Below are 11479 nucleotides of genomic sequence, written 5' to 3' on the forward strand. Positions count from 1 at the left end.
AGTTAACTATAGGCGCGTGGGTTTACCTCTGGGCTTTTTATCTTGTTCCATTGATCTATGTTTCTGTTTTTGTGCCAGTACCATATTGTTTTGATTACTGTAGCTTTGTGGTATAGTCTGAAGACAGGGAGTCTGATTCCTCCAGCTCCATTTTTTTCCCTTGAGACTGCTTTGGCTATTCAGGGTCTTTTTTGTCTCCATACAAATTTTAAGATGATTTGTCCTAGTTCTGTAAAAAATGCCATTGGTAATTTCATAGGGATTGCATTGAATGTGTAGATTGCTTTGGGTAGTATAGTCATTTTCACAATGTTGATTCTTCCAATCCAAGAACATGCTATATCTTTCCATCTGTTTATAACATCTTTAATTTCTTTCATCAGCGTCCTGCAGTTTTTTGCATACAGGTCTTTTGTCTCCTTAGGTAGGTTTATTCCTACGTATTCTATTCTCTTTTTTTGCTGCAATGGTAAACAGGAGCGTTTCCTTAATTTCTCTATCAGATTTTTCATCATTAGTGTATAGGAATGCAAGAGATTTCTGTGCATTAATTTTGTATACTGCAACTTTACCAAATTCATTGATTAGCTCTAGTAGTTTCCTGGTGGTATCTTTAGGATAATCTATGTAAAGTATCATGTCATCTGCAAACAGTGACAGTTTTACTTCTTCTTTATTAATTTGTATTCCTTTTATTTCTTTTTCTTCTCTGATTGCCGTGGCCAGGACTTCCAAAACTATGTTGAATAATAGTGGTGAGAGTGGACATCCTTGTCTTTTTCCTGATCTTAGAGGAAATGCTTTCAGTTTTTCACCATTGAGAATGATGTTTTCTGTGGGTTTGTCATATATGGCCTTTATTATGTTGAGGTAGGTTCCCTCTATGCCCACTTTCTGGAGAGTTTTTATCATAAATGGGTGTTGAATTTTGTCAAAAGCTTTTTCTGCATCTATTGAGATGATCATATGGTTTTTCTTCTTCAATTTGTTGATATGGTGTATCACATTGATTGATTTGGGTATATTGGAGAATCCTTGCATCACCGGGATAAGTTCCATTTGATCATGGTTCATGATCCTTTTAACGTGTTGTTGCATTCCGTTTGCTAGTATTTTCTTGATGATTTTTGCATCTATATTTATGAGTGATATTGGTCTATAATTTTCTTCTTTTGTAGTATCTTTTTCTGGTTTTGGTATCAGGGAGATGGTGGCCTCATAGAACGAGTTTGGGAGTGTTCCTTCCTCTGCAGTTTTTTGGAAGAATTTGAGAAGACTGGGTGTTAGCTCGCCTCTAAATGTTTGACAGAATTCACCTGTGAAGCCACCTGGCCCTGGAATTTTGTTTGTTGGAAGATTTTTAATCTTTCAATTTCATTACTTGTGATGGGTCTGTTCATATTTTCTATTTCTTCCAGGTGAAGTCTTGAAAGGTTATCCCTTTCTAAGAATTTGCCTGTTTCTTCCAGGTTGTCCATTTTACTGGCATAGAGTTGCTTGTAGTAGTCTCTTAGGCTGCTTTGTATTTCTGGGGTATCTGTTGTAACTTCTCCTTTTTCATTTCTAATTTTATTGATTTCAGTCCTCTCCCCCTTTTTCTTGATGAGTCTGGCTAATGGTTTATCAATTTTGTTTATCTTCTCAAAGAACCAGCTTTTATTTTTATTGATCTCTGCTAGTGTTTTCTTTGTGTCTATTCCATTTATTTCTGCTCTGATCTTTATGATTTCTGTTCTTCTGCTAACTTTGGGTTATTTTGTTCTTCTTTCTCTAGTTCCTTTAGGTATAGGGTTAGATGGTTTATTTGAGATTTTTCTCGTTTCTTGATGTAGGCTTGTATAGCTATAAACTTCCCTCTTAGAACTGCTTTTGCTGCATCCCATAGGTTTTGGATCATCGTGTTTTCATTGTCATTTGTCTGTAGGTATTTTTTTGATTTCCTCTTTGATTTCTTCAGTGATCTCTTGGGTATTTAGTAACGTATATTTTAGCCTCCATGTGTTTGTGTTTTTTACGTTTTTTTCCCTGTAATTCATTTCTAATCTCATAGTGTTGTGGTCAGAAAAGATGCTTGGTATGATTTCAATTTTCTTAAATTTACTGAGGCTTGATTTGTGACCCAAAATGTGATCTATCCTGGAGAATGTTCCATGCGCACTTGAGAAGAAAGTGTAATCTGCTGTTTTTGGATGGAATGTTGTACAAATATCAATTAAATCTATCTGGTCTATTGTGTCATTTAAAGCTTCTGTTTCCATATTTATTTTCATTTTGGATGATCTGTCCATTGGTGTAAGTGAGGTGTTAATGTCCCCCACTATTATTGTGCTACTATCGATTTCCTCTTTTATAGCTATTAGCAGTTGCCTTACGTATTGAGGTGCTCCTATGTTGGGTGCATATATAATTGTTTTATCTTCTTCTTGGATTATCCCTTTATCATTATGTAGTGTCCTTCCTTGCCTCTTGTAACATTCTTTATTTTAAAGTCTATTTTATCTGATATGAGTATTGCTACTCCAGCTTTCTTTTGATTTCCATTTGCATGGAATATCTTTTTCCATCCCCTCACTTTCAGTCTGCATGTGTCCCTAGGTCTGAAGTGGGTCTCTTGTAGACAGCATATATATGGGTCTCGGTTTTTTATCCAAGCCTGTGTCTTCTGGTTGGAGCATTTAATCCATTCACGTTTAAGGTAATTATCAATAGGTATGTTCCTATGACCATTTTCTGAATTGTTTTGGGTTTGTTTTTGTAGGTCCTTCTCTTGTGTTTCTCACTTAGAGAAGTTCCTTTAGCATTTGTTGTAGAGCTGTTTGGTGGTGCTGAATTCTCTTAGCTTTTGCTTGTCTGTAAAGCTTTTGATTTCTCCATTGAATCTGAAGGAGATCTTTGCCGGGTAGAGTAATCTTGGTTGTAGATTCTTCCTTTTCATCCCTTTAAGTATATCATGCCACTCCCTTCTGGCTTGTAGAGTTTCTGCTGGAAATCAGCTGTTAACCTTGTGGGAGTTCCCTTGTATGTTATTTGTTGTTTTCCCTTGCCTCTTTCAATAATTATTCTATGTCTTTAATTTTTGCCAATTTGATTACTATGTGTCTCAGCATGTTTCTCCTTGAGTTTATCCTGTATGGGACTCTGTGCTTCCTGGACTTCAGTGGCTATTTCCTTTCCCACGATAGGGAAGTTTTCGACTATAATCTCTTCAAATATTTTCTCGGGTCCTTTCTCTCTCTCTTCTCTTTCTGGGACCCCTATAACGCGAATGTTGTTGCGTTTAATGTTGTCCCAGAGGTCTCTTAGGCTGTCTTTGTTTCTTTTAATTCTTTTTTCTTTATTCTCTTCCACAGCAGTGAATTCCACCACTCTGTCTTCCAGGTTACTTATCTGTTCTTCTGCCTCGGTTCTTCTGTTATTGATTCCTTCTAGTGTACTTTTCATTTCAGTTATTTTATTGTTCGTCTCTGTTTGTTTGTTCTTGAATTCTTCTAGGTCTTTCTTAAACATTTCTTGCATCTTCTCGATGTTTGCCTCCATTCTTTTCTGAGGTCCTGGATCATCTTCACTATCATTATTCTGAATTCTTTTTCTGGAGGGTTGCCTATTTCCACTGCATTTAGTTGTTTTTCTGGGGTTTTGTCTTGTTCCTTCATCTGGTACATAGCTCTCTGCCTTTTCATCTTGTCTATCTTTCTGTGAATGTGGTTTTTGCTGAGCTCTTTGGTGGGGCTAATGGCAGACTCTGGGAGGGATCATGCCAAGGAGTACTTCCCAGAACTTCTGCTGCCTGTGTCCTTGTCCTTATGGTGAGATACAGCCACCCTCAGCTTCTGCAGTAGACTCTCCAACACTGGCAGGTAGGTCTGGTTCAGTCTCCCATGGGGTCACTGCTCCTTCCTCTGGGTCCCGATGCGCACACTACTTTGTGTGTGCCCTCCAAGAGTGGAGTCTCTGTTTCCCCCAATCCTGTTGAAGTCCTGCAATCAAATCCCACTAGCCTTCAAAGTCTGATTCTCTAGATATTCCTCCTCCCATTGCCAGACCCCCAGGTTGGGAAGCCTGACGTGGGGCTCAGAACCTTCACTCCAGTGGGTGGACTTCTGTGGTCTAAGTGTTCTCCAGTTTGTGAGTCACACACCCAGCAGTTATGGGATTTGATTTTAGTGTGATTGCACCCGTCCTACCATCTCATTGTGGCTTCTCCTTTGTCTTTGGAAGTTGGGCATCTTTTTTGGTGAGATCCAGTGTCTTCCTTTCGATGATTGTCCAGCAGCTAGTTGTGATTCTGGTGTTCTCACAAGAGGGAGAGCACGCCCTTCTACTCCACCATCTTGGTTCAGGTGGCCGAGTGTGTGTGACAGTGTTTTGTGTTGTGCCATATAAATAGAAATTATAACTTTCTTCTATCATTTCCAAGACAGAAACCCAAATTATCCTTTGCTTATTGTTTCTCACCTTGCTTCGTACATCCACAGCTTGGCCAAACCTGTGGATTTTTATGCCTGAAATGTCTTGCCAATTTCTTCCCCCTTTTAACCATTATTATGACTGCTTAAAGTTAATTCCACAATCTTTTCCTAGTATTATTCTAGTGCCTCTCCTGTCATTCACTATCAACATTGCCTTTTGTTACCTTCCTAAAAAGTGAACTGAATCATTTCACTCATTTGCGTGTAACTCTTTCTTTGTCCTCCACTGATTAGAAATATTTTAGACTAAAACCATATGTGTGTCTGTATCCACACACACACACTCACAGTACCTTTGCTTAAGCAGTTGTGCCATTCTGGGATACATAATATATCTGATTTCAATTTTAAAATCGCAACCATTTTCTCACAGGTTTCAAGGTATACAATAGTTGCTGCCAATTGTTTATATATTTCTTCTCAGTAATATAACTGCATTTCCTTTCTGTCCATGTTGGCAAGCATTCCCCTAAGTGTTTCTATACACATCAATGTTCTTTTTCAAGAAGAGATCTCATAAAGAACCACCTCATTGTTAGTTGTTCATTAGTAGTTCTTTTACTGACAACTTGGATGTATGCCTCTTAATTGTGCAAGTATTTTAAAATTAAAATGACTTCCAAAGCATTTAAAATACTTCTTCTGGCAATAATGTCTGCTTGGAAGCAGAATTCTTAATTCTCCTCCCACAGGTCTTTTCTTTTATGATTCCATACCCTTGGGGGTTTTCTTAATAGTCTGAAATTCCACACTATAATTCATGTTTGTTGAAAGACATCTGAAATCATTGACATGCCTCAGGGTCTCAGGATTAATTAACTATCATCTCTGTCCTCATGTAATTGGGCATGCTTAGGTCCATCTCAGAAATTCCTTCTTTCTCTTTTTCCTCCTCCATCCCTCCACTTTCTCGTAGAGGAAATCCATTTATGGTTCAGACAACTTTCTCGAGGGACACATTTTCATCCCTGTGGAAGTACCTCAAGTCAAACTTCAAGAGATGAACAATATCTCTTTGTATACATGACAAAGAGGTAACCGTGAAAGCAATGGTTGATTTTTATGAGATTCTAAGCCACTCTGGAGAAAGAAAGATTCATGTCTGCTGCTTAGGCATTAAAAGTCCTTTAGTCTCCTGTATGCTCGACAGCTATAAGAGATATGTTGAAAAGTATAGGCTAATCAGTGCTGGCACTATTTCTGAAAAGGTCTTGGATCTTTGAGTTGGACGGCCCACAGAGAATATGTCATCTAACCTTCTATTCTATTCAGGAATCTCTGACACAGCATCCTTGAGATTCATTCAATGTGCCATGAGTCCTTTCTGAAGGGGTGAGACCCTAGCTGGACAGCTCCAGTTGTTAAACACAGGCAGCTGTGAGCAGCCACGTGCATTCCCTGAAGCTGCTCTGATGTTTCTTAATATTCATGCTCACCTTCTGTGCTCCTATTAGATGTTCTTGCCTTTTCAATTTAACAGTGTTCATTAATTCCTATTTACAGCTTTCAGTATTGCACCTTGAGCTCTTCTCAAATTACTCGAATTTAGTTAGGAACTTAAGGCTCATGAAAATATAGCAAAACCTGAACTTTGGCATGTTATCAACATCAAAGACCGCATCTCCACACTGAACTTTGAAATTCAGTGGCACTTTCAGTTTCAAACACTGTCCTGCTCTCATAAGGAATTTGATGAAGAATAGAATACATATAAAATACACACCTTTTCCCTCCCATTTTTAGATGCACCAGTGAAGAGCTAAACTATGTGCGTCAGGCCACACATACTGCTGGAGACACGACTGGGAATATAGCCCAGGAAACTTGGCTCCCAGCCTGGTGTGCTTCTTACCACATGATCATCCTTTCCGACAAATATAAATCCACGTAGTACTCCTCCTACTGAAACATGCAGGAGGCAACACACAATGGCCAACTAGACTAGTCGATGTACGTTAAGCAAGTTTAACTGAATAATGTGTAGTTTCTAAGATTCCTGTTGCCACAGACTGGGAATATTCCACATTTTGTTAAAGTTCTCATGACACAGGGTATTTGCAAGGGTCCTTTTGTTACAAATTGCCCTAATAGTCACATTCTTGGCTCTTGTCTTGCCAGACACAGGTTTTGCTCCAATGGCATCTTTCTAGGAAGGCACTTCTAATGGTTGACAGCTGCAGCTGCTGCTGTGACATTCTTCATGGCCTCGGAGCTGTGCCCTCCAATATGCTTCCTGAGAGGCTGGGCTACTCTTTGCTTAAAATTTCAACTCTATGCTTCCTAACCTGAAACAGATGTTATCTTGGCTGCTGTCATTTGTCATAAGCTTCTCTATTTGCATTCTATACAAGGCAGGTAAAAGGCAGGTAATTTTCTGCCTCACTCTGTAGAGAAAGGAAAAAAAGGAGAGTGAAACAAGAAAAAGAGATAGAGAGAGACTAAATATATAAATTAGAGGAATAAAGCCACATGGAGACAGAAAATGTAACCACTTGAGCATCTATTATCCCAATATCATATGCTATAGTTTGACTACTACTGATTTGCTTGGCATCTCTTTTGAATCATATTTGTGGCCATCCGGATTAACTATGTGAGCTGATCTTTTGAGTTAATATCAGCTTGCTCTTTTCAGCTCCCATGTCATTTACTGTCTTAAAAAAAAAAAAATGTACTGCTTGTTACTCAACCTTCTGTGTTTTCAAAAACTCACAGTCCCTTTTTTTTTCCTCCTTTTTTGTATGGGAACCAGGAACTAGAAAGCATTAAATGAGGAAAATTAACCAGTCACAGAAAAGGTGGAAGCTCAGAGAAAAAAGGGTTTGTCTTTTATGGTTTGTACTTTGTAAGCTGTGGGTGTGACTCAATTTCCTCACCACCCACATAAAAAGGTTGCCACCCAATCACTGTTTTTTCTATCCAAAACCCCTCCCCTTAGATTTTGGCTAAGAGAGACCCTAAGAAAGACTGCCCTTTCTGGACGTTGCAGACTGTGACATATAAAAGCTGTTAGCTGCTCCTGTAGCCAGCAGCACTCAAACCTTGCAGAGTTTTGCTCTGAGAGTTTGTAATAAGGCACACTCCTCTTACAAGAGTTCATGCTACAACCTAGCAAAGAACTTTAAATTTTTGGAAGAATACTATATTCATTTTGGCATTGTGCAGAGGTAAGCTATTTAGCTCAACAAGTTTATTTTGCATGCATTGCTTTTAAAGTAGCTCACATTTTTATTTTTTTTAGAAATGAGATTGGATTATTATAACTTTTTTTTCTATCTGTTCTATTACTTGGTGTCCATATATGTCTGGGGGACATTATCAGCACATTCTCTGTTATTACCTGTGATGCATTTTTCCTTTTCACTCTCAAGATGAATTTCAATTCCTAAAGATTTCCCTCTGAAAATAAATATGCAGTAATGCATTCTGTGGCTCAGGCATTTGGGGTAAATGGCTCATATTCATTTTAGGGTTAGTAGCCATGCTGTTTATTTTTCTCTAGCTATAGGAAGCTCCTCTTAGGGGACTGCCTCATAACACCAAGTAAAATGTATAGATACCACTACAGGTTGTCTTCTGGGCTTGAGTTCAGCATTTGCTTGGATTTTTTGAAGAAAGTCAAGTCAAGCAATGATTTTGTAAATTCATACCCTCTGGCCCTATTTTTTTTTTCTTTTCATAGACCCTAACTCTACCTTTCTGCTTTAAGGCAAACTCTGTGGCCTCTCCCTCTCCACCTCTCAAAATGATAGCAATCTCTGCCATCAGCAGTGCACTCCTGTTCTCCCTTCTCTGTGAAGCAAGTGCCGTCATCTTACTCAATTCCACTGACTCATCCCCGCCAACCAATAATTTCACTGATATTGAAGCAGCTCTAAAAGCACAACTAGATTCTGCGGACATCCCCAAAGCCAGGCGGAAGCGCTACATTTCGCAGAATGACATGATCGCCATTCTTGATTATCATAACCAAGTTCGGGGCAAAGTGTTCCCACCAGCAGCAAACATGGAATATATGGTAAGAGAACCTTGTTTTCTTTGAATTCTGAGTGAGGACGTTTTACTTAAATTGTACATTAGGAGAATCTAAAGAATTCATATGTTAAGAGATATGGGGTTTTTTACACCTTTCAACTTAGGGAATGTTCTTAAGTGCCTGGTAAATTTAAGTACTGTTCCATCATATAATTAAAAGGGAGGAAAGGGATCTAATATTTTTGTGTGAGTTCCATAACCATTAATGAATCAGGTCTTATATAAGAAAGAGGTAAAGAGTGGGGTGTGATGACTGATCACATTTGGAAGGTCCACTTAAAAAAAAATTCACATGGAACTTTTTCTGTGCTTTGTTTATCTAATAGTAATATTTATCAGCTAAAATATTTTTTGAAAATAATTTTTTTTAATTATAGGTTTCATGTGCACGAATTCTTCTCTGGGTAGGTGTCTCTTCCCTTTCTTGGACAAAGCTCTTCCTGACACTAATCTATTTGTAATCTCAGAGAACATGCTGACTTTTTCCTTCTTGTGATTTAATGCTTTGTCGTTCAGATAACAGTGAAGTCAGCACATTTGCACACTGTTCCAACTTGCCATGAACACATTCTTTGCTCTCTCTTAAAAATAAAAAATAGGCTCTCTGTGTTTAAATCATTTTACTTGGAAAGTTTTTTTTAAAAAGTTGGTATTAAAAGGATAGATGTCTTTTTAAAGTTTCTTTGTTTTAGGTTTTGAATTTATACAAGGTTATGGTTTAACTTCCAGCACCTTCCAAGAGCATAGCTTGGAGCCTATTTAAGGCAATGAAGACCACCAGTAGGGTATTTCTAAGTGGGGGTGGGTATGGCAGTACCACTAACAACACTCTGTAAGTACTGACCTAAAATTTGGGGGTTTCTGTCAGATTCTAAATGTATCTATTTTATTTAAATAAGCTTTTAAAGTTTGACTAATTGTAGAAATCAGTGTCACAAGAAAAATAAAGACTTGCCAAATGTAAGGGAGTCATGGTTCATAGAAGTACAATTTAGACTCTATGAAAATGCATTTTTCTAGGATTTTTAAATGAAAGTGGAAAAGAAGATGTCATCAGTCCTGCTGTATGAGGGGTGTATAGTCTCATGATTAAGAATATGGAGTCTGGAATCTAAATGTTTGGGTTCAAACCCCAGTCCTGGAATATAAGCTGAGTGAATTCATTACCTAATTGTGTTTTATTTTCATCATCTCTAATATGAGGATAAAGGTAGTATCTGCCATATGGGGTTGTTATGAGGAATGTATGGAGTTGAGGACTAGAACAATTAGACCGGAGCCTACAGAAAAATAGTGTTCAATAAACGTTAGTTTTTTTAGGTTTCTGTGAGCTTACTGTGAAAGTGCCCAGTGGAAACCTGTTCAAGATCTAAAAATAGGAACAATTACTCATATTGAACAGGTGTTTCTAGAAGGTGATGTCCAGGTATAGAAAGGAGAGGAACAAACATGTTTTCAAACATCATGCATTATGAGAGAAATATGCATAAGATTCTATGTGAGCTCAAAAAGGTATGCTATCCAGACTGCAGGTTTAGGGAATACTTCCTGGCGGAAATCACATAGCTATGCAGACTAAGGTAAGGATCAAGACAAGTGAACCGGCTTTGGAGAGGACTTCATGTGGGGTGAAATCCTAACTCTGCTGTGTACTTTGTGGCCTTGTGCAAGTTACTTAATATGCATAAGACTCAACTTCCTTCTCTGTGAAATGGGAACAATAATTTATATGATAACCAATCAATATATAATGCAATTTATTATTTCAATAATACTGAGGGAAGAGGGATCATCATGAATAATATGTGGGGTACAACATAGTAGAAATATATTTTAAAAAGCCACATTTTTCTAGTCATATTTTTCCCCACTGATCAAGAATTAATTCATTCCACATGGATTTATTAAATTGCTTCTATGTGCCAAGGACTTGGCTAATTGTTTCCACAGATGATCTCATTTGATAGCTCAGTCTCCCTGTGAGGTTAAGATTTCGATCCTCATTTTACCAATGAAATCAATTAGACACAGAGAAGTTAATGACTAGGTGAAGGTGGTTTGGATAATCAACGGTATCATTGGAATTAGAGTTCAGGTCTGTGTAATTTCAAAGCCTATGCTTGTATTGGGGAGCATCTTTTCATTCTCTAGATCGAGCAAATACTACATTGGGTGAAACTGCTGGAGATGTCAGGATATCACTGTCTCCTTCTTTGCAATGCCAGCTGAAATCATATAGTTTTCATATTCTATTTGTCATTCCTTTCTTATTATTTGCTTTTCAAATATGGGAGCTACTACATAATAATTTATTTTGTAAGAACCAGATACAGTGCTTGTTATATAGTAAATGCTTTATAAATCCTTCCTCACTTAGTAAAGGTAATGAGAAACAGTAGTCAGAATATTAAGCGCTATAAAGTAACATTGTCTCAAATTATCATGTAAATATTGCATACACTTCATCACACATGTATCTATTCACCTAATATTTATTGAGCATTTACTATATGTTAGGTACTATTCTAAGCACCCAGGATAAATTCATGAATAAAATAGACAATCCTTGGCCTCCTGGGTGGGCAATCAGGCAATAAACAAGATAAATAAATTATATAGTATGTTAGAAGATGATAAGGTTATGAAGAAAAATAAAGCAGGTTGAGGCTGGGACATTTAATAGTGTGGTCAGGGAAGGGCTCCCTGAGATGTCCTGGAGGAAGATGAGGGAGTGAGCCACACTGATAGATGAGGGAAGACCATTCCAGACAGAGGGAAGAGAGTGGGCAAACTCCCTGAGGTGGGGGGAGAGGAAGAGATTACTTTAGTTAGAAAAATGTGCTCAATTTAGTGAAATCCTAAGTCTCTGTGAGTAAATTGACCAACTGAAATAATTCATTGGATCCCTCATGCAGACTCAGAGAAACTTTGAGAGAAGTAAAATCCAACAGGTCAGAGCAGGAACGTCAGTGACT

The 11479-nt window shown here is 37.9% G+C and overlaps 1 protein-coding gene across 1 annotated transcript in view; it reads left to right on the plus strand.

Annotated features, from left to right (window-relative positions):
- Positions 1 to 7753: 7753 nt before the first annotated feature.
- Positions 7754 to 11479, plus strand: part of PI15 (peptidase inhibitor 15) — a 25228-nt gene continuing 21502 nt past the window's right edge. Inside the window, exon 1 of the mRNA XM_007458441.1 lies at positions 7754 to 8487. Within this exon, the coding sequence (XP_007458503.1) occupies positions 8215 to 8487 (273 nt within the window). The 5' untranslated portion in view covers positions 7754 to 8214. The remainder of the gene's footprint in view (positions 8488 to 11479) is intronic.

The sequence above is a fragment of the Lipotes vexillifer genome, unplaced genomic scaffold, assembly GCF_000442215.2.
Source record: "Lipotes vexillifer unplaced genomic scaffold, Lipotes_vexillifer_v1.1 scaffold493, whole genome shotgun sequence".
In the NCBI taxonomy this organism is placed as follows: domain Eukaryota; kingdom Metazoa; phylum Chordata; class Mammalia; order Artiodactyla; family Lipotidae; genus Lipotes; species Lipotes vexillifer.